General features: G+C 47.5%; 1 protein-coding gene across 1 annotated transcript in view; it reads left to right on the top strand.

Annotated features, from left to right (window-relative positions):
* The window catches only part of LOC147420588 (uncharacterized), a 53,792-nt gene that overhangs the window by 13,465 nt on the left and 12,831 nt on the right, over window positions 1-27,496 (top strand). The window contains exons 2-3 of the mRNA XM_086504012.1: window positions 15,255-15,409; window positions 15,536-15,624. Of these exons, the coding sequence (XP_086360138.1) occupies window positions 15,344-15,409; window positions 15,536-15,624 (155 nt within the window). The 5' untranslated portion in view covers window positions 15,255-15,343. The remainder of the gene's footprint in view (window positions 1-15,254; window positions 15,410-15,535; window positions 15,625-27,496) is intronic.

Genomic DNA, 27,496 nt, shown 5'->3' with positions numbered 1-27,496 from the left:
AAGGGACTAAAAACAAATGCCTCTGCTATGGTAAAGGACCAATGGAGTTGAAGGGATTTTGTGACTCTGACATGGCTGGTGATGTGGATACACGGAAATCCACAAGTGGCTATGTATTTACTCTTGCGGGAGGTGCTGTTTCACGGTGTTCTAGATTGCAAAAGATTGTTGCATTGTCTACGACAGAGGCTGAATTTCAGCCACTGAGGCTTCCAAAGAAGCTATTTGGTTAGCACGCCTATGCAGTGAGTTTGGTTTGCTTGCCAAGGCACCTATGCTTGGTTGTGATAGCCAGAGTGCCATATGTTTGGCAAAGAATGCCATGTTTCATGCACGCACAAAGCATATTGATGTGCGGTATCACTTCATACGAGAAGTGCTTGAGGATGGCCTTATTACATTGGTTAAGGTCCATACATCACAAAATCCAGCCGATGCTCTCACTAAGTGCTTACCCAAAGCACATCATCATCTATGCATAGAGATGGTGGGAGTCACGTAGCTTAAAGGCGCCATTTATGCCTTTAAGTGGGAGGTTGTTGGGTTAAAGGCCTAAATAACCCCTTTTTGTACATTTTTATACTTTGATTGAACCTGGACACATTTTTTAAAGGTCACTTATAATAAAAGTGGGAAAACCCAAAACTCACTTATTGAGTTTTTCCCAAAAACGTGAGCTCTCTCTCTCTCCCTCTTCTTCTGCTAGCGCTTCCTCTCCTGCTGCTCTTCGCCTCCCCTCTCTGCTCACACACTGCACTTCCTCGCGTGCTCTTTCACTTGCACACACCGCCGCACGCTCATCAGTACATAGGCTGTCATTGATTCCGGAGGGGGTATGACGTGTGGATTGCTTAGGATATGCTTGTCTGCAAGCAACCGTCCCCCGCCCATGCCCTTGCACGCTCCTTGTATCTCTAGGGCAACAACCGGCCACTCTGCCCTTATCCTCATCGCCTGCCACTTGCACCATCCTGCATGTATTCATTACGTGTAGCATAGCCCAAATTGCCACCGCGATCCCTATCCTCCCCACCAATTAAGAGTACGTGGTTGTAGCCTAATAGCCCTACTGTCACCACAACTAGGTAGCTCATTCGGATTCGTGAGTGGTGACTCGTATTTCTTCCACCTTACCCTTATCCTCTTGTAGGTAACCTTAACCTCTTTATTCTTATAGCCTTTTTGTTGCTGTTTCTAAGCTCGATAATGCAAGTGTGTGTAGTTGGGACAGTTAGGACCTGGCCCATCCTTTCATTCACCCCGCAACAAGTTGAAAGTCGAGCGGATCATGAGTTGCACTCTATGTGAAGGCAGAGGAGTGATATTTGTGACACACCTGTGTCTTAGGGACGGATAAGCAATAGAGGACTTGGGACATTGTTGCGGATCACATTGTCCCCCCCTTTGGCTGTGGCAATTTACTGCCATGGGCGTCGTTCACTGTCAAGATGTGCTCCAAAGTCTTCTTATTTAACAAGTACCGATTATATGCTATTGCTTATACAGAGCTGTTTTAACTTTCGTGAAGGTGTTCTTCCTTGGAGATGGTCCTGTTCTAGAGATGAGCCTTTAGGTTCCAGACTTTGGTAAGCTTCCACTTTGTGGTGGTGAATTCCATTGGGTCACGAGATCTAGTGGGGATGTCGTGGTATTTAGTCAATACTATGCATGATGGAGCCGATGGTTATATTGTCTTGTGGGTGACTATCATGGGTCTATATCTTGCTCTTTCCTTTACAGGTGAATTTGGGCTAATCCTGGATTCATCTAGGTATATGCTTTTGATGTTGTTCATCAGATATGAGTTAGTTCTTTGTTATGGATTCTGATGGATTACGATACACATAGTTCCATTTGTAATTCAGTGGCTACACTATAGGTTTTGCTAAAGCAAGTAGAACCCTGAAGTCTGTCTAGCATATCATCGATCCTTGGGATAGGGAATCTGTTCTTGATGGTGATTTTGTTGAGAGCTCTATAGTCAATGCACATTCTCCAAATTCATCTTTCTTTAAAACCAGCAACATAGGCGAACAAAAAAGTGAAGTACTCAGTTGTATGAGACCCTTCTCAAGAAGTTCTTTCACATGGTACGTTATTTCTTCATTTTGGGCTTGACTAATTGGATAAGGTGGCCGTTTTGGTGGTGGTACTCCGGGAAATCAAGTCAATTGTGTGATCTTCAGAATGTGAAGGAGGTAACTCGCCTGGTAAGCCTTCATAGAAATAATTAGCTTGAGCTTGGAGAAAATTTTGTCATTCTTTTTCGAGGTCCGATATACTTGACGTTTGATTATCATTCAGTTCTTTCAAGAAGATCAAGTAAACAAAAAGATTGGATTTCATTAATTTGGAAACGGTTGAAGCCCATACAAGTGGGATGGACTGGGATGGATTGGCCCTTCAGTTTGACATCAAGTACAATCTCTTTGCCCTTCTCATTCTTCAAGATGGCTTTCCTTGCCCTATAATCGAACACGGCCTTGTTCTTGTAGAACCAAGGGATTCTTAGGAGGACATCACACCCTTGCAAAGGCATGATATAGAAGTCCTTGTGTCTTAAATACCCTGACAATGCAACCGAAGTTTACCAATGATTGGTGCAATGGCAACATCTCGTCCGGGTGTCGCTAGAACTGCCTTGGCCAGTGATCCCATTTCCTCAGACGTAATTCCAAGTCGAGCGGCCAATTCGGTTGAAATGATGTTGGGCTTAGCTCCTCCATCAAAGAAAGTAAGGGCTTCCTGATCGCGCACTTTGCCCCATGCTCTGCAAAGTTAGGTACTTTCGTCCTTCAGATCTGGGTCGGTCTCCGCACAATCTGGTACTAGCCTTGCTTTCGTCTTTCCTTTTCTTCCGCGCTCTTCGACTGCTTTGGAACTCTCTGGCTTGTCTTTCGGTTGTCCTCTGGGTGCCTTGTGTGGGCACCTAGCCGACACATGTCCGTGTTCTCCATATCCGAAATACTTCCCCTCTTTGAGATACTTAATTCGCTCTTCTGCTGACAACTGAGGGATTCAAACTTAATTCGCTCTTCTGCTGACAACTGAGGGATTGAATCGCTCTTTTTCTGACGTTTTTTTCTTCGTCTGTTACCGTTGTTCGAATTTTGTCCAGCACTTGCTATCAAGAGTTGATCAGTGTGATACGTAAGTGTACCCGCATGCATTGTAAACCCTTGCTTAGCATGTCCCATCAGTTCTTGTATGGACTCAGACTTTTACAATAAACAGTAATCCCGTATCTCTTTAGGTAGACCACAACAAAGTCGCTCAATTTGTTGCTTAAAGGTTGACAGAAGAGGCCGGTAGAAAAGTATCCCAAATTTTTTGGCAATAAACGTTCAAAGTATCTTCCTTGGTCATCCAAAGATGATTCTAAGCGGTGATCACATCAGGTTCGTATGCCTGAGTGATCCAAGAAGAATTGAGAAGTCGCTTGAACTGTAGCCACTTTGTTGGTGCTTCCTTTCGTAACAGTAGGATGGACCACCTTGTTTGTGCGTTTCCCTTCAGATAAGATGCTGCCCTCGTGACCTTGGAGTGCTCTGAATAGTGTCCTTCAGAGTAGGCTATGTCAAACTGTTGGATGAAAGCGAGGACCTTAGGAGTATCTTGAAACCCCGAAAAAGTATCAAACTTTAGGGCTTGTCCACCCTCCTTGAAATCTTTCTTCTTCTTGCCCTTATCCTCAAGAAAATTATATTGGTTGGTTCGATAAAAATGTTTCCTCTTAGAGTAAAATGTCTGCTTACAGAGTCGGAACTCTCAGAAGAGGATGAGTCTTCTTCCGAACTGTCTAAATACTTTCGAGATCTTCGGTGGGATTTGCTCTTCTTTGCCTTCTTCTTGTTCTTGCCACGTCTTTCGGTCTTTCTTCTTGTCTTGCTCTTTCTGTTCTCATCACTGGAGTCAGAGGAGGGAGAATTGTCGGAACTATCAGAAGAGGATGGGGATGAACTGGAAACACCCTCAAAGCGTACATGCTTGTTTGTCTTTCGTGCATTTGCAAAAGTAGACTTCCGACCCAAGTAGCCAGGATAGTCTGCTGCTCGACTCTGTTTCCTTGGCTGCTTCTTGGTCTTAAGGACTTGGTCGACTCCCCTTGCTACGGCTTCGTCAAATTCATCCTCCGGATACACCTGCAGAATAGGTGTTTACTTAAAAGCTGGCTTCAAAGGTGAATTGATGGTCGCACGCCATTGAGAATGCATTTCTTCGATTGGGCGCTTGGTCAAAAATTTCGCATACTGAGGAGCTTTTGAATATTGGAGCATCTACGGAGCACAGACATCAATGTGCTGTTGACATTGCATCTCCATTCGTTCATACTCTGTGGGCGGAGGTGGCCCGTACTCTTCTTTCGACTCAACAGAAGGTGGCCGTCGTCCATTTGAATCTACGTGTTTTCACCCGAACCCGATTCGTTAGGTGTAATAGTTTGCTCCTTGCGGGATTCGTCAATTGAATCCATGTATGTTGTGATAGAAGGGATCGGATTCTCCGTAGAAGGAAAATCGATTGAGCTTTGATACCACTGTAACAGACTTGGACACCCCAAGTCGAGAATCTGGCACGACACTCATGAGAGAAGCTGAAAAACCACTTACTAAATTTAATAAAAATTGAGAGAGATGACACAGCCCGACGTAGTTCCGTGCCCATAGATATTGGCTCCAAAGTTTGGCGTCCCTTTCGGTATTTCTTTTCATATTATTTCTTGGCAAAATACAACATTCAAGGGTCCTCGCTCTGCTCAATGCTCTGAAACCAATCTAAGGAAGAGAGGCCCTGGCAATTCATTTAAAGAACTTAGGCCCAAAAGGAGTACATGAAAAGCTTCAGGCTAAAAGCTCCGGTCCCAAAAGCATCAGCGTTGTCTGTCGTAAGCTGCGTCCCAAATCACGAAATTCCGTACGTTGTGCCATGTCAGCAGTCAGTGTAATCTGCGGGGTGCCGTACAGCCTGCCACATCAACATTCTTTGGCAACCTTGGGTCCTTGCTTTATTTTAATTTCCTTCTGGGTTTTGTCGGACTAGACATGCCACGCCATCACTTTGTGACACTAAACGCCTTGAACCCTAATATACCAATTTAAATATCATCTCTATTCCTCACATTTCTGCGAGTACCTCTCTTTTAGCTAAATATGGTGTCAACTATTTAGATTTTCTCGTCTTTGTTCTAGTAAATCTTCTTTTGTTGTTCAGTCGTGGCATCTTATTTCTTTACTCATTGAGAAAGATTACTCATTCAAAAGAATCATGAAAAATGTTCGTTCATTTTTGCATCGTATTAAGTTTATTTCATGTCTTCCTTTGGAACGTTCAAGATAATTAGTAGTAAATTCAATAAAAGTGGGGAGCTTTAAAGACCTCTTATTGTTTGATTTAAAAGCTGGAGGTGGATAGAGCATTTGTGTGGACTTGATCACAATCCAGATAGCTACATTTCACCGCCTGATTAGAGTATCTTTATCCCTAGATGTATCCCGTGGTTTGTCCCCATGATCTCATCATACATCTTTAGGGATTTTCCCATATTTCCTGTGTATGGACCTATGGTCGATTTTACTTAATGCAAAGGGTCAAAGACCCACTTTTATATATATATATATATATATATATATATATATATATATATATATATATATATATATATATATATATATAGAGAGAGAGAGAGAGAGAGAGAGAGAGAGAGAGAGAGAGAGAGAGAGAGAGAGATGAAATGAAGTGAGATGTTATATTAACGTCTTCAAAAGGCCAAAATGACCTATGAGACCAAAAAGTTACAATTGGTGAATCTGATACCATGTCTGAGTATAGAAATTACAAAGTTACAAAGAACTAACATTAAAACACTAAGGAGAAAGGAAATAGTCGGGGTTGGTGGGTTCAGATGAAATCTCTCATCGGTCACTGTCGGATCTCATCGACCTCCTCCATGGTCAGTACTCTGGTTGGGCGTCTTGCATGTCGAGCTAGAGTGATTTGTATCTTCTGTTGCAGCCTTCGTCGGTAGTGGGAGACCCCGCGAGGTCGTGGGCGTCTGGATCTGCCAAGCTTAGTGGCTCGGTCAAGTAGCGTACCTCTAGTATGAGTAGGCTCTGAGATCTGCTGTAATGATTGCTCCGTTGGCTCTCCTCTGGCTGGTGTAAAGAAATCTGTGATTCGTCTCTTAGACTGTCTTTCCCTTGATGTCCTCAGCAAGCTCTCCCTAAGTTTGCGCAGCTCTAGCAGGAACAATGCGAGACATCTGTGATCCTTGTATCTCATGACTCTAGAAAAAGGTCCGAAACCTTCTCTGAACAGGCAGTGAAAGCGGGCGTGTATCTCATAGTATGCCGGGCAGTGACGTGTAGTGCAGGTCTGTCTCTGGCTCTAAGTTACATAGGTGACATATCCTGGCCCCTGCTGGCACCCCTCAAAATCGGCTAGTCTCGATCTGAAGTTGATATGAGGATGTGTGTATTTGTCCAATAGCGCACTTATCCCATGAGATAAGTGTGTATACATGTATGCAGGCCTAGTCACAGAGCCGTCCTCCATGAGTTGGAGAAGATGCTCCCTATTGAAGGCCATCTTCGTGCCCAACTCCTGTGTCAGTTGTATCCATGTGCTCCTGGTATCTAGCTGAATCAGATCCTGGCGTATGAGTCTGGTGATCTCTGTTCCTATGAGAGACAGGGAGGCTGCATCTAGGGAGTATTGAAGCGGAGGTAATCTATCCATGTTGAGACCATGCGACTGAAACCATGCTACCATTTGTCCATACCAACATGCTGTATCGCCTTGTAGAGCTAGTTGTCGAGATGACTCCAAGGCAAGCCGAGCGTATTTGTCCCTAGGGAGATCCCATAGACCATGCATAAAGGATAATGATATAGTCAGTGCCTCCAGCACTGGGGGGGGGGGGGGGGGGGGGGGGGGGGGGGGGGGGGGGGGGGCGCGGCTAGCTCGGCTCGGATAATCTCATGTGGTACTGAGGCCCTAGCGCGAATCATCCGAGTGATCATAGAGACCAGAGGCCTCGCCATCCATCTCCATCCATCTGTGTTGCCAAATCTCCCATGGTGGTCTACTGAGGGTCCCCATACCTGAACTCCATAGAGCATAGCTGGAGTCACTAGAGTGTCAAAAAGCCAGAGCTTTGTTCGCGGTTACTGAAACTGAACCTGCGAACACATTCTCTCCACTCCTCCCAAAGTTGCATATGCTCTCGTCAGTCTAGTCTCTGATGCTCTCCTTAGTGAAAACACCAGTCCACCGAAGACTACCCCAAGATAAGTATATGCATCTGTGTACTCCACAGTCTCCTGGCCATACATAAATGTGGGTGCCAATCTCCTGACCCATTGTGGTGTGGTGTTGAACACCATAACCTTGGTTTTCCCCAGATTGACAAACAATCCACTGTCACGAGCAAATGTATGCAGAGCATCCAAATGACATTGCATCCCTCTGGAGAGTCAAAAATCAGCACAATATCATCATCATATAGTAACAGCGGAATCCTTGTCCCTGCTAGCTGAGCCCCCCTGTCTCCCTGACGCTCTACATAGTTCGAAAACTCATCCACATACATCCCAAAAAGAGTCGGGGATAGGGTGCATCCTTGCTTTACTCCGATAGTGGAGTGGACCATGTCAGACATTCCCTCAGTGGTGCGTACCCGCCCCATCGCTGTCCTGTATAGAGCCAGAATACCCCATATCAGCTCTGTAGGCACACCCATGTCATGTAGTCTGCGTATAAGTCTGGCTCTCGGCACTGTGTCAAAAGCTTTGCGAAAATCCACAAAGCTACAATAGATCCTCTTGCCATGGTGTCTACCCTCCTCAATAATAGCTTTGAGTGTCAGAATCTGGTCAAGAGTGGAGAAACCTCTCCTGAAACGTGCTTGCCCTGGTGCTCTTATGCCCTCTCGCTGTGCCCATCTACTCAACTCCTGCTCAAGAACGGATGCATACAACCTAGCTAATGTGTGACCAACCATGATGGTGCGATAATTCGCGGGAATCATGGGATCTCCTGACTTGAAAATAGGCACAATCGTAGACATACTCCAAGTCTCCGGGAAGCCTTCATACATGGCTCGATTAAACATCATAGCTAGGAGCTCTGCAAGCATATCTCTGGCGTGGATGAAGTGCTCTGCTACCAGACTATCATGATCATGTGCTCTCCTTGTCTTCATCCTGTCAATGGCTTTCCTTACCCTCTCGGCAGTAAAGAAAGAACATGTCTCCGGGCATGTCTCTAGTGGGTCCGGCAGAGGTGGTTGCCCTGATGCTATGTAGAGAGATGTGGCATATTCCCCCCATATCTCAGTGGAGGTGACCGCGCCGGTGGTGGTGAATGCTCATGGAATAGCCTCCATGCTTCGCTTGAGTCCTGACTTATAAATAACTGATACAGATCCTGCTCTAGCTGAGATAGATAAGCCCTTTTCTTTCGTTGCACTAGGCGGCGAAAGATAATCCGTGACTGTCTATGTGTGGTAATACCCATGAGCACTTCCCTCTGTAATTTGATCCTCGTCTCTCTACACTCCTCATCATACCAACTGTTCTGGGGCATGCTCCCATATCGTCTCCGTGTGGGCTGGCTATGGGGGTATGCCTCTGATGCTGCATCATGGAGCATCTCTGTCAGTATCTGAGTGAGTTCATCTAGTGGACGTCCCGGCTCCTGGGTGCATAGCTGCCTGTATATCTGATCCATATACACAGAATCCGTCTCCCTCATTAAGGTATAGCGAGTGTGTGTGGGGACTTATCCTAATGGAGCTGTGCTGAACTGAAAGGTCAGGGTGAAAGACAAGATAGCATGATCAACTGCTACTCCAACTGGCCTAGTGCTCACCATGAAATCTTGGAAGAATGGAATGAGACCTGGCTGGGCCATAACATAATCCACTGTGCTGGCACCATGTCGGTGTGGAAAGCAAGTAAAACCTCCAGCTGTCGAAAATCTTTGTAGGCCATTCACAATGGCCAATCTATGTGCAGTTCCCATATCTATCAAGTATCTGCCAGATTCAGTGTATTCCTCATCTTGTGATAGTCTGGATAGAGCCATCTCTGTGACGTCCAGCACCCTAAGCATCTCCTCGGAAATATCATAAAATATTGTCTGGTGGTGGGCAGTCCTAGCATTGAAATCCCCTAGTATGATAATGTCACCATCCTTGGAAAACTCCCATATGTCATTATCCAAAATAGCAAAGGGGGATTGTCCTCTAGGTGATGCATATACTGACGTACTAGGAGGAAAGTAACAAATAGCAATGTAGAGGTATCTGCCCGTCTCTGCCCTGAGCCTCACCCATATGTACCTAGGTTGTTCATCCTTGCGTGCTATATATATCAGTGGGGCTGCAACTCCTCCCTGAATAGAATTGCCACTCCCCCTGAGCCCCGTCCTCGATGCTCCGATCTGGTCTCCTATCTGCAGGCTATCTCCCATCTATATCCGCTCACCTGTGGCATGGATTACCCAGGTGCTTGATGTGTCTCATAGTAGAAAATGATGTCTCTCCCCGTGAAGCTATCCTCAAAGGCCCCTACATCAAGACGGAGTGACGCATTATAATTCCAAGTTGCCATCTTTAGTGTGGTCCCGTAGGTCTCGCACCGTCATGTGGGGCGTCGCTCCAATATCACCACCTTTCCATCCGTGTAAAAAGCAATCTTCCCCTTTTCCCTTGCTACTCTAATTTCCGGCATTACTTCTTGCATATGAGCAATCTGCGAGAGGGTGAGGTCATCTCCAAGAAAGATGCCAGTCTTCTTTAGAGTTGGTCTCTTCTTCAAGAAGTCCTTCTTCGCTTCCATGGAGGGGAAGCGGAGAATGGGTGCCCTTTCCTTCGAGGTTTCTCCGTTGCTCCCACTTCTCTTAGTGCCCACTCTCCAAGCCCTCGTATGCGTCTGCTCGTTGACCCCCACTAGAGTCGTGAGTTCTTTCACCTCTTTATCCACATTATCTTGGTCTTTGAGGCCACATATCCTTACGTGTAAGGCCCACACTTGTCTCCTTTGCTCCTCTTCTAGTGTCAAGTTGATGATGGTTGGTGTGGGGGTGGGGATTATTTCCTTGGCTTTTCCTTTCTTGACAATCTCGATCCATTTTTTGGCCTTTTCTGCTTTTTGTTGGGTCTTTGTGATGACATCTATCCACGAGGTCGTCGTTTCTTTTTGTTGCTCCCCACCTTCTTTGATGGCCCGTACTTGTTCCTTAATCGTGCTAAGCTCTTCAATGACAGAGGGTTGAAGCTCTCCCTCTTCGAGGACATTCTGCGATCGCACCTCTGCAAGCTCTTTCTTGAGTAGTTCGATTTCCTCATTTTGGGCCTTCACGCGATCCTCGAGTGTATGTATCGTGCTTTCCTGTGCTGCTACGCGTGCGTCGAGTTGGTTAATTGTACCTAGGAGGTGGCGGTTGATCTTGCTGATGGACTCGCTCATCACTTCTTTGCATTGAGAGAGAGAGAGAGAGAGAGAGAGAGAGAGAGAGAGAGAGAGAGAAATGAAATGAAATGAAATGTTATATTAACGTCTTCAAAAGGCCATAATGACCTATGAGACCCGAAAGTTACAAAGTGGTGGATCTGATACAAAGTCAGAGTAACAAAATAACCTAACAATTGTACAAAACAAAGATATATACTATGGGGTCCTAAGTTGGTTGATGTGAGTCAAGCAAAAACTAAGCAAAAAAATGGGCGGCTTGTTGGGATAGCTGAATCACAAGAGATCTAGCATCGGTCGTTGGCGAATCTCATCAATTTCCTCCATGGTTAGTAGTCTGACCGGGCGTCGTGCATGCCTGGCCAGCGTGCTCCGAATTTTCTGTCGTAGCCTCCGTCGATGCTGTGTAGTTCTTCGCAGTCGCGGGCGCCTAGATTTCCCCAGTTCAATCGCTCGGTCAATCAGTGTGCCTCTGGTGTGAGACGAGGGGGAGCTCTGCTGTGGGGGTGGCTCTTGCGGCTGTCCTGTGTCCGCTCTGAAGAAGTCTGTGATCCGTCTTTGAGACTGGCTAGCCTCGCCATTCATCAGGCTATCTCTGTGTTTGCGCTGCTCGAGCAAGAACAAACCCAGACATCTCTGATCTTCGTATCCCATGACACTTGAGAGTGGTCCAAAACCCTCTTTGAACAAGCAATGGAAGCGGCCTCGTATCTCGTAGTAGACGGGGTAGCGGCATGTATAGTGTAGCTCTGTCTCAGGTTCCATGTTACACAAGGGGCATGTCCTGTCCTCTGCTGGTACTCCGCTGTATCTCCCAGTCTCAATCCGCAACTGGTGAGAAGATGTGCGTAACTGGCCAATAGCACATCGTATCCCATGAGACAAGTGGGTATCCATGTATCTGGGTCTCGCCACAAAACCATCTTCCGTAAGCTGGAGGAGGTGGTTTCTATAGAAAGCCATCTTCGTGCCCAATTCCTGTGTTGGTTGTATCCATGTCCTCTTGGTGTCTAGCTGGGTCAGGTCTTGGCGGATGAGCTTGGTGATCTCTGATTGTGTAAGAGTGAGAGATGGTGCATCCAATGAGTAATGGAATGGTGGCAACCTGTCTATGCTGAACCCATGTGCCTGAAACCATGATGTCATCTCCCTATACCAGCATGTTGTATCTCCTTGTATGTCTAACTGTCGAGAGGATTCAAGTGCTATGCGAGCATATCTGTCTCTAGGAAGTGCCCATGTGCGGTTTGTGAAGGAGACTGATCTGGTGAGCGCCTCCACCACAAGTGGGGGGGCCGCTAGCTCTGCTCGGATAATGGCCCGTGGTACTGATGCCTTGGCTCTAATGAGCCTCGAGATCATAGAGACGAGAGGTTTCTCCATGTTCCCCCATCTGTCTGAGCGACCCGGCCTCCCGTGGTGATCTAGTGAAGGTCCCCATATCTCGGTTCCATAGAGCAATGCTGAAGCCACCAAGGTGTCAAAGAGCCAAAGCTTCGTCCGGGGCTCTTGAAACTGAACCTGCGAACACATCCTCTCCAATCTCCCCAAAGCTGCGTGGGCTCTAGTAAGTCTGGTCTCTGCTGCTCTTCTGAGTGAGAATGCAAGTCCGCTAAAAACCACTCCAAGGTAAGTGTAAGCGTCTGTGTACTCCACAGTTTCCTGGCCGTATGTGAATGTAGGTGCTGACCTCCTGATCCACTGTGGGGTGGTATTAAACACCATAACCTTGGTTTTACCCAGGTTGACAGACAAACCACTTTCGTGGGCAAACGTATGCAAAGCATCCAATTGACGTTGCATTCCCTCTGGGGATTCGGAGATCAACACTATGTCATCAGCATATAACAGAAGTGGAATCCATGTCTCTGCCAACTGAGCACCTTTATCCCCATCGCTGTCAATGTAGACAGAAACCTCATCCACATACATACCGAAAAGAGTAGGAGAGAGCGGGCAGCCCTGCTTCACCCCAATAGTGGAGTGAACCGGTGTAGAAAGTCCCTCTAGGGTGCGTACATGCCCTACTACTGATCTGTACAATGCCATGATCCCCCAAATGAGTTCTGTGAGTGGGTACTCCCATTTCCTGTAGCCTGCGTATTAGTCTAGCTCTGGGTACCGTGTCGAAAGCTTTGCGGAAGTCCACAAAGCTACAATAGATCCGTCTCCCATGAGATCTGCCTTCTTCGATGATGGCCCTGAGTGTTAGGATATGGTCAAGAGTAGAGAAGCCTCTCTTGAATCCTGCCTGCCCAATTGCACGTATTCCTTCCCTCTCTGCCCATCTACTCAACTGTTGCTTCAGAATGGATGCATACAACCGTGCCAGTGTGTGCCCAATCATAATAGTGCGATAATTCCCAGGCTCCATGGGGTCTCCTGATTTGAAGATAGGTACGATCGTAGATAGGCTCCAAGTGTCTGGTAGGCCCTCACACATGGCCCGGTTAAACATAACCGCTAGAAGCTCTGCTAGTAGGTCTTTGGCATGCATGAAATGCTCAGCGACTAGGCCATCATGATCATATGCTCTCCCAGTCTTCATCCTGTCGATAGCTTTCTTCACCATCTCAGCGGTGAAAAAGACACATGCGTGTGGGCATGGATCGGGGGGTTTGGGGAGGGGCGGCTGTCCAGGTATTGTGTACAAAGATGATGCGTACTGCCCCCAGGTCTCTTTGGAGGAAATAGCAGAGGGGGGGGGGGGGGGGGGGGGGGGGGGGGGGGGGGGGACTGCTCATGAAAGAGCCGCCACGCCTCACGCGAGTCCTGACTCGAGAATAGCTGATATAGATCCTGCTCGAGTCGAACCAAAAAAGCCCTCTTCTTCCGCCGCACCAGGCATCGGAAGTCAATCTGTGACTGTCTGTGAGTGACGTCCCCCAACAGCACCTCTCTCTGAAGTCTGGCTCTAGTCTGGCGGCACTCCTCATCGTACCAGCTGTTCTGAGGCATGCTCCCTGATCGGCGGCTCTGCTCAGGTTGGGTGTGTGGGTATGCTTCTGCTCTGCTGCCTCATGTAATGTCTGTGTCAGTATAGTAGTTAGCTCCTCCAGAGGTCGCCCCGGGTCCTCTGTACATAGGCGTCTGTAGATTTCGTCCATGTATATAGAATCCGTCTTCCGTGTGAATGTGTAGCGAGTAGGGGCTGCTACTCGTGGCCTGTGTGCTACACTGAACTGGAAGGAGGTGGTCATCGACACCAGAGCATGATCCACTGCCACCCCGACCGGTCTAGGCTTAACTGTGAGGTCGTGGATACTAGAGATGAGATTCGGCTGTGCCATGACATAGTCCACTGTGCTGGCTCCATGTCTGTGTGGGAAGCATGTAAAACCTCCCGCAGCAGGAAATCTCTGTAGGCCGTTCAAGATGGCCAATCCATGTGCAATTCCCATGTCTATCAGGTGTCGCCTATACTCAATATATTCCACATTGTGTGATAGTTTGGAAAGGCCCGTCTCTGCAACATCTAGCTCTCTTAGCATCTCCTCTGAAGTATCATAAAACACTGCCTGGTGATGGGCAGTCCTAGCATTGAAGTCCCCTAGGATGATAATGTCACCGTCCCTAGAGAACTCCCATATGTCATCATCCAAAATAGAGAAAGGGGATTGTCCTCTGGGTGATGCATAAACTGATGTACTCGGGGGAAAGTAGCAAATAGCTAGATAGAGGTATCTGCCTGTCTCTACTTTCAGTCTCACCCACATGTACCTAGCCTGCTTGTCCCTGCAGGCTATATGTATCAGTGGCTGCAGATCCTCTCTAAATAACACTGCCACTCCCCCTGAGCCCCGCCCTCTGTGCTTTGAGCGTGTCTCCTGTCTGTAGGCTGTCTCCCACCTGTATCCACTGATGTGAGGCATGGATTGCCTAGGGGCCTGGTGTGTCTCAGAGTAAAAGATGATGTCTCTTCGAGTAAAGCTATCCTCAAAGGCACCCACATCAAGACGCATAGATCCATTGCAGTTCCAGGCAGCTACTTTGAGTGTGGTCCCATAGGTTTCGCACCGTCATGTGGAGCGTCGCTCTAGTATTACCAATTTTCCGTCTCGGTAAAAAGCGATCTTGCCTTTTTCCCTTGCCGCTCTAATCTTCGGCATTACTTCCTGCATATGAGCGATCTGCGAGAGGGTGAGATCATCCCCGAGAAAGATGCCAGTCTCTTTAAGAGTTGGTCTTTTCTTCAAGAATGACTTCTTTGCTTCCATGGAGGGAAAACGGAGGATGAGTGCTCTTTCTTTTGAGGTTTCTCCACTGCCTCCAGTTTTCTTTATGTTGCCTACTCTCCATGCCCTTGTGTGTGTCGGCTCATGAATCCCCATCAAGGCTGTGAGTTCTTTTACTTCTTCGTCCACATTGCCTTTGTCTTTAAGACCGCAAATTCTTACATGTAAAGCGCGCACCCTTCTCCTCTGCTCCTCCTCTAGTGTCTGGTTAATGATGTTGTTGGGTGTGGACGTGGGCGTTATCTCCTTGTCTTTTCCTTTCTTGGCCACCTTGATCCATTTCTCGGCTTCGTCCCCGAGAGAGAGAGAGAGAGAGAGAGAGAGAGAGAGAGAGAGAGAGAGAGAGAGAGAGAGAGAGAGAGAGTGTACAATGGTTGAGAATGCTTTGGGAAAAGATAAGCATATGTGAAAAGAACTAAGTCTTTGATTCGCATCAGCAGATTTGTCTGGTTGTCTGTATATTAGTGATCATGTCTGCTAGTTTTCTCACATCACCCTTCTGTTCAGTTGTCTGCGCGTGTTCTAAATTGTGTAAAGTTGGTTGCAGGGAGGAATACCCCTGTGCATGCATCATTCAGATCATGTTTGGCGATGATGAGCTAGAATGTGCTTGTTTATCAATGGCCTACTCCTTGGATGCGGAGTTTGCACAGTGGGTGCAAGAACGGCGTTAGGAAGGCTTACATAAGTTTAAAATTACATGTATGGTATATTAACTGTCTGCTTTTGTGCAATATCTTTGTGAACTTTTCCGGTTCTTTTTTTGTGAATGTAGGGATGCTTTATTCTTGCACTTAAATTGGGCGCTGAGTGTCCTGCTTTTTGCAGTTTAAAAACTGTCTTGGTTCCAGTTTTACGATCTATTTTCACCACAAATCGAAGCTTGAAATCCTACGACCCCAGTCCTTCATTGCAAGGTTAGATTCCCTTACTCTTACTCGAGCATAATTAACGTGGTCTTTTCAAGGTAAGTGGACCTTGCCTTAGCTGTTAAGAAAGCTTCGTATGCTGCATCGCTTCCAAGAGGTTGTACAACAGGGTCAGTAATGATTCTTTAGCTTTTACTGTATGGACTTTCTTTATTTTAGTGAAGAAGAAAGTCAATATGCTACCTTTTTGGAAACATGGCAATCCCTATAAAAGGGCACATCCAGTTAAAAGAAATGAGACGGGGTTGGCACGTGAAAAGATGTTTGCTGATATTCTCTTGGTGCCAAATCCTGGCAGCTTTGGCTCGTAGTTTGATTAGTAGGTCTGCATTATACATGGTTTTTTTTGCCTACAAGGTCTTTTAGGGGACTCAATATGGGTACTGTGCTTGTTATACTAGGTGGTCTCCTTGCTTGTTTATCTCCTCCTCTTCCTCCTCCTCGTCCGTGTGCTCTTTTTGTATAGATCATTTCTCAAACTCTGATAGATCTGAGAGTAAAGGTCATCTCCAAGCTCTGGCACCTCTATTTTTAATCTAGAAATCAGCAGATGTGCATGTTCTTGGTCAAGAAATCAGCACCTGCTGATTTCTCTCCTACTGATTCCGTCTGCTGATTCTCTCTCTCGTACTCTTTAAAACAGCTCTGGCTGATTTTCCTCTCTTTAGGTGCATTTTTCAAAGAAATTGCTGCTATCTGCTGTTCATTGTATTAAATCAGGGCCAGAGGTCACATGTCAGTTCAGTGTTTGTGTGTGCACGTTTGTGGAGGTAGCACTTTATTGCTGTGGCTGAGGCTTTTCAATGACCATCAGCTCTTGTATTTGGCGAATAACATAAGAACTACCTGCGGATGCACATGCTGGGTTAGGATGGATTAGTGAGAGTAAGCATTCTGTGTCCCGGTAGTGTTGTTTCAAAAAACGTTTCGTATACGTTCGAAACTTACGAAACATATCTTATGTATGAAATTGGTATCATATCATGCTCACCTAAAGTTTGTGAAGTTAACCTTTTCTTATCAACATAAAAAATCACGCATTTTGGTTTCGTACTATTCTTTTGTAGCAAACTCTATGCACATTTAATCATTTACTACAATTATGCTTTGTCTTTATGTCCAGCATTTGGTGGTTCAGTGGATGAGAGTTTAGACATCTTTGTTCATCTATGGACTAGACTCTTACTTAATATGGTGGATTTTGGAGACTGTGGCATCCTCTATCCATTTGTTGGTGTTTGTTTGGAACCTTGAAAACGTGGTTGTAGCTTGTCACATGTGTGATACTCATTGTACTTATTCACGTGTGTAACCTGGTCTTTTGACTCATTTTTTAAGGAATTTTTAAGCGACTTGTAAGTATTCTTACATAAATGAATTTTTTCACTCCCGTGTTTCGTGCGCTTCAAACATTTTCGAAAACCCGTTTCATGCCTATGAAACATTATTTTGTACGTACGTTTCGAATTGGCCCAGCAACCTTGTGTCCCGGGCTGGCCACCACCCATCGCATTGCATGTAGCGTGCATGGCTTGAGCCTTGGTCGTTTTGAGCTGGATGGTGGGGTTTTCCAGTGCCACTCCACCCTTTTCCTCATCGCCCCCCACTTGCACCATTCTGCCTGTATTCATTCCGTGCAGCATAGCCCAAATTGCCACTGCTATCCGTATCCTCCCCACCAATTAAGAGTAGGTGCTTGTAGCCCAATAGCTCTGCTGCCACCATAGCTAGGCAGCCCATTCAGATTTGTGAATGGCGACTCGTATTGCTTCCACCTTACCCTTATCCTCTTGCAGGCAACCTTAACCTCTGTATTGCGACAGCCTTTTTGTTGCTGCTGTTATTTGAGCTCGATAACGCAAGTGCGTGCAACTGGGACAATTAGGACCCGGCCCATTCTTCCATTCACCCCGCAACAGGTTGAAAGTCGAGTAGATCATGAGTTGCACTCTATTTGAAGGCCGAGGAGTGATACACACCTGCATCCTAGGTAAGTTGCTTGACATGCATAGTGCTTCTAGACTTCCTCAGAGCTGCCTTACGTACGCCACCTATTCCCAAGATTGTGATTGTCTTTGCATTGGGCAAAGGATGCTACAAGGGTGGGTTTGAGACATTGGATGAGGCTAGCCTAGCATTGGCCCAAACTCCTCTTAGCTTTGATAGAGTTTACAAGGGTTAGTTTGAGACATTGGATGAGGCTAACCTAGCATTGGCACAAACTCCTCTTAGCTTTGATAGAGCTTATTGTTATTTGTACAGGTGGAGGCAGGGGATGGATTTAGCTAGCTTTGGCGAGGGTGTTGCCAAAGCTTTATCCACATGTTACAAAGATTAATAGTAGCCTTGGTGTTGTGCTGGGTGAGGGTGGTGCACGTTCGATGGTCTATACACCTCCACTCTCAGATTGATTCATCACCCCTCTCTTGTGAAGAATCCTCCTTGATTCATCTCTCTCCCTACTATCTATGGATGTGACATACAACCGAGAGTATGCTTCATTGGTTTACTAGGGCATTGTTTTGTGTTTGGTGTAAAGGCCCTCACCTCATGTATAAACTCAGATAGGGTGTGAATACACCCTTATGTACCCTAAAGCATATAAAATACATTTATTCATTGTGTACTATCAAAATAGTACACACAAAACTTTGCGTTCTCTCTCTCTCTCTCTCTCTCTCTCTCTCTCTCTCTCTCTGCCTCCTCGACCGTACACAGACCTGCAACTCTCCTCTTTTGCACTCCTCTGTGCACCAACAAACTGGTATCAGAGCCTTGCTCTACGCACTTCCACGCACACAAGAGCTAGTGAAATCAAGAGGTAGCATGCGCAAGTCGTTTGCAGACCTCAGACGGGCAGAGTTGCCTAGCGCAGGACAAGGCAAACCTCATTCACGTGGGTACTTACAGCTCTCTTGCTGTTCTTGCACGAGAAATTTGTCAAAATTTTGCAAGATTTGCCTGTATTTTACTCTTGGGATATGTATTAATGCAATTGGGGCAGATTTGTCAGTGAAATTTTGGGGCTTTTGCTGAAATTGTGGATTTCGACAAAATTGATGCGAAATTTTTTAAGGCTTTTGCTGAAATTTGTGGATTTTGGCAAGTTAATGCGCGGAGTACACTTTGGGGGTATTACAGAAGCAAAGTTTTGTGCTATAAACTGTGAATTTACCTCCCATTTGTGAGAATTTGGAGAAATCGCAGAGATTCTTTGGTGTTTCATGTATCAGAAATTGATTCGAACTCCAGTACATGTGCTGGGTAAGTGTCATCGTGTTAATATATTGCTGAATATTCATGTTGCAGTTGTTCTAGAGATCATTTGCAGATTTGGGATGTTGCAAATGTATTTTTGCTGATATTGCTGAAGTGGGAGTCACTCGACGGTGATGTATGCGTGTTATGTATGCTGAAATTTCAGCTACTCTGTTGAAAATCATCACTTTTACTGCTGTATATGCATTTGGGGCACAATGTTGGTCCCTTGATCTTAATCTTGCTAGGAAATTGGACTGTATTTGGCTGAATATTCAGCTGGTCATTTACTGTCGCAAATTGCAGCATTTGTATCTTTAGTGCATTGCTAAGATATGGCTACTAATGTTGCCAATAGTAGTGACACTAAATCCCTTCTTGAAACCAAGAGGTTTGATGGCACTGGATTTGATCTGTGGAAGGACAGGATGGAAGGCATTTTGTTTCTCAAGGATTTCGATGATGCGCTCTTGGAAACTAAGCCTGTAACCATGCCGGATGAGGATTGGGCTAGACTTAATAAGAAGGCCATTGCTTACATTAGAATGGTTGTCTGATGATGTACTTATAGACATTAAGCGTCTTAAGTTCCAGTGTGACATGAAACGTTTCGGGGTTTCGAGGTTTCTGAAACGTTTCGTTTTGAGATTTGGGGCTCGCTGTTGCTCCCCCCCCCCCGGCGCGCGCAACTCCCTCACCATCGCTCCTGCCTCCCCCCTCCTCCCTCGCGCTGCGTATTGTCACCAGGAGGTGTATTTTTCCTTTTGCCTTCCGTAAATAAGTATTAGATATATTTATTTTATTTTTACTTGTTTGTCCCGGAACCCTTGAAAAGGTGCAAGTGGACATTGCATGGCCAGTGTGAAACGGCTGCAGCCAAATGGGTTTCTCACATCGGGGATCTAGGTCGGTCAGACAGGGACTGCTCGGGCCAGTTAGCACTGAATTCTGATGAGTATGGAAGCTCGTGTGCGCCAAACTGGAATTTGGGCCACTCGTCAAGTCACTGCAACTTTATAAGTTGAAAGGGGCCAGTAAATTAACCCACATTGTAGATGGTGGTCAAATGGTAGTCTTCAATGATGGTCAGGAGACAGATAGGGACGCCATGGAAGCATCTCCTAAAATTTAGGGAACTGCTATTTTTGACCAGAAAATGTGTTCGCGTCATTAGCTCTGGAATGACAAGGGGAACATTTTATTGCTATGCTGCCAAGTCAACTGACGCACCAGTTGAGATATTTTTAGCACGGAAAGCCCAAACTCGAAAACTGGGCGACGTGTCAGCGTGTGAGCGATTCTGTCACTCTGGGAGGCAAAAACGAGCTGCATATCAACAAAGGGGGCGCCATTTTCAACCTCAGGTGGATTGTAGCAGGTATAAATGCTTACCTTGCTCTCTATGCACAGTATGGTGACGGGAGTGATGCCCCGCACGCTACATACTGCTCTCTTTCTCCCCTACGTACAGTATGTTATGCCCCACTAGTGGGCTTCTCATTTGACCTATGTACAGCTGTGGGGAAATATGCTTTCATGCCGAGGCAAGAGCCTCTTTGCACAGGAACCGGTGTAGCTAGCTGCTGCACCAAAGCAGGTCCACGAGAGGGTGATAACCTCTCGATTGCGCAGTAAATTCAGCACTGTTTGCTTGCTGTTTTTACTCTGTTTTGAGACTGTTTTGTGCCCGGGATGCTTCCAGAATCAAGGGGCACCAAGCCCAAGGTGCAGGGAACAGTGTAGGGACCGTCGTGTGCCCAAATCAGGTCAAAAACAGGACTGAACCAGAAATTACAGCGACCTGGAATTTACTGTTTTGTGCTCCCGACTGAGGGATAACGCCAGTGGGATAGAGTCCTGAGCTTGAACCGATTCGGATTAATTTTGGTACCGTTATGTTGTTGAAATTCTGCCGAATTAGGAGCGTACTAGCTGGATGCAGGTGTTATCTTCCAGGGACTCTCTTTTTGTAATTCCCTCTCTCTAAATTAAAGAAATACCGAAAGGGGCGCCAGTCTTTGGGGCCTACAGGGTGTCGGTCTCGTGTTCGCAGTGACATTCTAGTCGTTGGACGCAACTGTGTTCTCTCCCCTTCTCAGTGCTCTGTGTAAAGTTAACAGGTAATTGAAATAGTACCGCCCTCTACGTTGTACGGGCCGGTTATACGTATTCCCCTGCCCGCCGCTGTCCAGCCCTCTAGCGCGCTGGTGCGTTGGTACAGCCAGCCTCTGTGCCCCCATTCGTCGACACTACACCTACCTGCCCCCTGGCTTCAGCCCTCTTACTCCCCCCCTGCCCCCTATTTCCCTCTTTTTTCGCCATTTACCTGCTTGTAGGCTGTTTTTTCAGCTTGTTGACACTCGCCTCGACACCAACGACCCTATCCTTTCAGCAGCAGACACAGAATGGCGGCCTTTGCTCCACCTCAGAGGGACTCCACAGAAGCCCCTCGCCCGACACCGCGGAGCCGTCCCTTCACTTGCTCTTTCGCCAGAAGAGCAAGCGAGCTTGATGGCCGAAGTGGAGCGCTTGCAAGCCACTTCGGTTATCTGTAAAATCATTGGCACTCGGGCCAGTCGGGGCGAAGTTCGGGATTTACTGCAGGCCCGTCTTCTCTCCGATGTGGGCAAGATCACAGATGTCCAGATCCTCGGGAGAGGGTACTACCAGGTCGAGTTTGAATCTGTAGATATGGCGACCAAGGTGATTTCGATGAGCCTGCTTGGCATCAGAGCAGCTCGAGCTTACTTCCGACGTTGGCATCACGGTTTTGACCCTACTACAGATGCGCTCGAGGAGGAGACAGACTTGTTGGTTTCGGTTTGCTTCCCAGGCCTGAGGCGAGAGTACCATCCCCTCCTACCCAGGATTGGTTCCATGTTCGGGACAGTTTTGGAGTCTCCACGCACGACAACTTGAGTTGTGGCCAAGGCCGCAGGTCTACCTATTGTGCGGGTTCTTGTTCGTGACACACACTCCCTCCCCAAGGTGATACTGTTGCCTAGGGTGAGTGGGGGATGGATCAGACAGAGTGTGGAGTATTCGGGTCTCCCGAACTAGTGTTTCATTTGCAGACAGATGGGCCATATGGCAAAGGCCTGTCCTCACAGGAGACCTCGACCCACAGCGCATGCGCAGCCGCCCAAGGCTGAGCATGCCAAGCAGCCAGGTACACAGGATACACAGGGTGGTACTTTGAGAGAGACCAGTGACCAGCCAGATGATGGTTGGCAACAGGTGCCTGGCCGCCGCCGTCAAGGGAGAGCTCACCCCACTGCTGCTCTTGGTGACCGACCTGCTGCAGCTCAGCAGCACTGGGTTCCGACTGGGGACCGTTTCGACACCCTTCAGCAGGACCTGCCTGAGGAGGCCCCGTCCACTTCTGTTCCTCCACCACCGCCTCCTCCTCCCTCAGCCGCTGCCTCCCCCGCCTCCTCCCCCCCCAAGCCCAAACCTCCACCTTCGCCCCCCGCCCCTCCCCTCTCCTTGATGGGGCCCACAGTCTCGTCTCTGGACCCCTCCGCCACTCCTTTTCAGACACAGGGTACTGGCCACGCTTCTGCCGCGAGGCGTTCTCTTGGTAGTGCTTTTGCTACGAGCCGTGTGGCTCGTGAGGGACAGCCCCACCTGAGGCCGCCTTTTTTGGTGCTCACTTCTCCCTTTGCAACGATCCCCAGAGGTCTCACCAGCTTCGACATTCGCAGACGTTGGGATTTCTTCGATTACAGCTTCACTCGGTTTCTGGGTGATTCCTCTTCCGACTTGGAGGAGGCAAGCTTTCGAGTCCACGTCCTCTTTCTTGCAGCTAGAGGCGGGGAGGCCTTGGATACAACGGTCGGTTTCTCCTTTCCGTTGTGTGGTAGGAATAACACGGAGTGGACCCAACACACACTCCTGGACTGGCTCCAAACCCAGGCTATTGAGTTTTCGCATCACACAGGGGACTTAGCAGTGACAGATCTGGTGTAGACACTTTGGCCTCTTGCCAAGTTCAGCGTGACACCTCCAGATGCAGCGGGTTGCAGGCACAGTGTGGTGCACTTGTTTGCTGACACTCAGTGCCCTCCGTGTTATGTTTTTGTGCATGAGGATTCTTGGACAGAGGATGTAGCCCTTCAGGCTGCACGCTCGGCTTGGGCCTGGGCGGGACAATCACTTCTTGCGCGCTTGTCTAGAGGTCGTTCGGATGCGGATTACTTCCCATCCAAACTGGCCTTAAAGATAGCGAGGTTGGCTGCTGTTGCAACATCTGTTTTCTCTCACTGACTCCATGAGGATCATCTCATGTAATGTGCAGGGATTAGGAGGGCCCCAATTTCAGTGATAGAGGGGTCGGCTGCGTTAGAAGTTGCAGAGATGCCTTGTGGGTGGTGAGATTGACATTCTTATGCTGCAGGAGCATCATCTTTGTGAGAGCCGCATTCGGTGTTGTGGTCAAATTTTGCGTGGTCGTTATGAGACTTTTTGGTCAGCTGCTTTTGGACATGAAGGCATCCAGGGTGGGGTATGTATGACTATTGCGGAGTCTCTACAGCAGGCCATTGTGAGCAGAGGGATTATTGTCACGAGGACGTGGCAGTTATTAACCATGTCACAGAGATGTGGCAACTGCTAACCTTGGTTGTTGGTTTCTTTCCAATGGGGTTTATTTTATTTGTTTTGAGACCCTCTTTTTGAAGTAGCAAACGGTCGGACATTGTATGGCCAATGTGAACGGTAGATTCACCCGCAGACGGGAAGTGGTCGGCACTGGAATTCGTATGGTAAGAGGATGTCTAGGCTCAGAGCAAGATCATATAGGTCCCCCCGTCGCACTTAGCAAGTTGGTGGATACTAGGAAGTGAACTCAATTAAGGCGTAAAGTCAAGGTGGGACTACCAACAAAAAGTATCCGACAGTTGGGCCACATTGCACTTTTGGATGCGGTCCCAATGAGGATAGATGGTCAGAAGACCAGTGGGAGCCCAACGGAAGCATCTCCTAAAATTTAGGGAACTGCTATTTTGGGCCGTGAAATGTGTTCGCGTCATCACCTCCGGTATGACTAGGGGAACACTTTATAACTCTGCCGCGAAGTCAACTGACGCGTCGGTTGGGATATTTTTAAGCGGCGAGCCTGAAACGGGAAAATGCTTGAAAATGCGCCAAGTGTCACATTTTGGTGAACTTTCCTCTTGTAGAAAAATGGGCGCTGATTTTTATGCTGGGAGAGGCCTCATTTGCAACCTGTCACAGGTTAAGAGCTATGGAGTGCTTTCTTTCCCTCTCATGTACAGTGTGGTGCTAGGAGTGATGCCCTGCACACTACACACTGCTCTCTCTCCCCTACGTGCAGTTATGTGATGCCCCACAAGAGGGCTACTCATTTGACTGATGAATAGTTGTGTGGGTTCATGCTTTTGTGCTGAGGCAAGAGCCTCCTTGAGCAGGAACAGGGGTAGCTAACTGCTACTCCAAAGCAGGCACTGGTGAGGGTCATAACCTCACCGTACAGATGCAAAATCAGCGCTGTGTATGCGCTGTAAATTCACTGTTTTTCAGCCGTACGGACGCCAGGATCATTGGGAATCGTGCCCCACTGGCAAAGGACAGTTAGGGGACTGTTTGGGGCTGAAAACAGGGCAAAAACCAGTAAATACAGCGTGCTGAATTTACTGTTTTTGGACAGGAATCAGAGGGTATACGAGAGTGCAAGCGAGTTCCAGCAGGGGAATTGGTTTCGCGCAAGTTTTGGGGCTGTTATGTTGCCGAAATTTGGCCAAATCAAATGGTATCTAGGTGGATACACGTGAAGGATTCCCAGGACCTTACCTTGTAATTTACCCTCCTAAAGAATAAAGAAATACCGAAAGGGGCGCCAATTTTGGGGCCTACAGGTTGTCGGCGTCTGCTCGGAGCATTCTAGCTTCCGAGCCCGTGTGTGTATTCAAGTGTTAACTCCCGTCGCAGGTTCTCTTTGCAAAGTGCTCTGTGTGTGTGTATAAAGTAAAGAATTTCGGGTGAAAGCCAACGCCTACCGCCCTACGGGCCGGTTACATGGTTCCGTTGCCGGGACATCAATCACTTTTTCCTCAAAGAGTGAGCCTGGATTGTTCTGGGTAAAGACACACAGTGCAAGAACGCGGGGATTACACTATGGCCGACAAGGGGAAGGGAATTATGGAAGAGGGTTCCTCTCCAAAGGACAGGCAGGAGATTCCTATGGTTTTTGAGATTGGCGAGAGCTCACGGCCACGTCAGTCTGTACCTCCTGTCAACGTGAATGTCCCTCCAGTAGTACAGGGCTTTATGACAGGGCGACTTGAGGATGATGCGTTTAAGACTCAGTTAGTTGCCGCGGTGAATGTCTTTTCGCAGGTGGTGCAGAATCCGAGGTTTATGGAATTCTTGCAAGCGCCACCAGTGCAACAGCAAAATAGGCAACCTACGCCGCGTACGGAGCTTGTTGAAGCTCAAGCCCAGGTACTTCATGAGGCGCAGGAGGAAAGGGAACACTCGCATGTTGCGGAGTCGGGGGCTCCAAAGCAGGTTCCTCCCGTGCTTGAACAGGTGGCTAGAACGCCTATTCCACAGGTTATGCCAGTTCAGCCCGCCACCTTTCAGAACCAGCATGCTGTCTTGAATGGACAGGGAGCTGGATACCAGGCTATGCACTCAGTTTTTCCACCACCCACGGTACATCCTGGGTATTTCGGGGGTGGATCAGTGTTCCAAAGTATGGCTGGTTATGCGTCTGGAAGTCAGCCGTACATGCCAGGAACAGTGTTCGGGGGTATGCAAGGCATCATGCCAAACCCCATGTATGGTACTATCGGCATGCAGCAAGGTTTCCACGGCAACCAGGGCCAGTTTGGGGTGCCACAGGGTCATTTTGGCATGGCTGGTTTTTCTGGACAGCAGCCAGATATCGCACCTCTGATGCAAAATGTGAATGGCCAACACGTGTCGATCATGTCTAGTACAGTGCCCATGTTGCAGACCATCCCGTATGACAACTTGGGGGCACTAGAGAAGCCGAAGGCTTACAAAGAGGGTGGTGCAGCAGTAAAGTTCAGTACCTTCAGTGGTTTCGAGGACTAGACAAAGGCACTCACTTTCCTCCAGCAATTTGATACAGCTTATGCGGGAGGGAATTTTACAGAGGCCTCGAAGGTCAGGAAAGCTGCACTTTCTTAAAGGACAATGCGCTTACATGGTGGACGACATTGTTAATGCAAGGACAGGCACCCGCCACTTGGGTTTACTTCAAGCAAATGTTTGCATCTGCTTGGCTATCAAATGAATTTGAAGCCGATGTCCTGACAGATTGGCACCAGCTTACGGCAGCTTCGTGCAAGAGCTTGTTGGAGTACAATAGGAGGTTTTGTAAAGCGTTACTCTCAGTGACCTCCTACAGATTTGTGCCACTGACAGAGCAGATAGAGAAGTATTGTTGTGGGCTGCCTAAAGGGCTTCGCGATTACTGTACAAAGAATTTCGGGTGAAAGCCAACGCCTACCGCCCTACGGGCCGGTTACATGGTTCCATTGCCATAGATGGAAATGGCAAAATTATGAAGGCCTCATTAAGTCATTTGTATCTATGTATGTTACGACCTTTCTTGCGGATACATGCGATGATAAAAGAGTGTTAATAGCACAAGATCATCAGTGGCATGTATTTATGGTATGCAATCGAGGACGTTTGCGATTTCAAGAGGGGGGTATGTCACGAGGACATGGCAGTTATTAACCATGTCACATAGATGTGGCAACTGCTAACCTTGGTTGTTGGTTTCTTTCCAATGGGGTTTATTTTATTTGTTTTGAGACCCTCTTTTTGAAGTAGCAAACGGTCGGACATTGTATGGCCAATGTGAACGGTAGATTCACCCGCAGACGGGAAGTGGTCGGCACTGGAATTCGTATGGTAAGAGGATGTCTAGGCTCAGAGCAAGATCATATAGGTCCCCCCGTCGCACTTAGCAAGTTGGTGGATACTAGGAAGTGAACTCAATTAAGGCGTAAAGTCAAGGTGGGACTACCAACAAAAAGTATCCGACAGTTGGGCCACATTGCACTTTTGGATGCGGTCCCAATGAGGATAGATGGTCAGAAGACCAGTGGGAGCCCAACGGAAGCATCTCCTAAAATTTAGGGAACTGCTATTTTGGGCCGTGAAATGTGTTCGTGTCATTACCTCCGATATGACTAGGGGAACACTTTATAACTCTGCCGCGAAGTCAACTGACGCGTCGGTTGGAATATTTTTAAGCGGCGAACCTGAAACGGGAAAATGCTTGAAAATGCGCCAAGTGTCACCATTTTGGTGAACTTTCCTCTTGCAGAAAAATGGGCGCTGATTTTTATGCTGGAAGAGGCCTCATTTGCAACCTGTCACAGGTTAAGAGCTATGGAGTGCTTTCTTTCCCTCTCATGTACAGTGTGGTGCTAGGAGTGATGCCCTGCACACTACACACTGCTCTCTCTCCCCTACGTGCAGTTATGTGATGCCCCACAAGAGGGCTACTCATTTGACTGATGTACAGTTGTGTGGGTTCATGCTTTTGTGCTGAGGCAAGAGCCTCCTTGAGCAGGAACAGGGGTAGCTAACTGCTGCTCCA

This window comes from Adiantum capillus-veneris, chromosome 28, assembly GCF_014529385.1.
Source record: "Adiantum capillus-veneris isolate H3 chromosome 28, ASM1452938v2, whole genome shotgun sequence".
NCBI lineage: Eukaryota > Viridiplantae > Streptophyta > Polypodiopsida > Polypodiales > Pteridaceae > Adiantum > Adiantum capillus-veneris.
The sequence above is the reverse complement of the archived record's forward strand: the minus strand, read 5'-3'. Positions and strand labels throughout refer to the sequence as shown.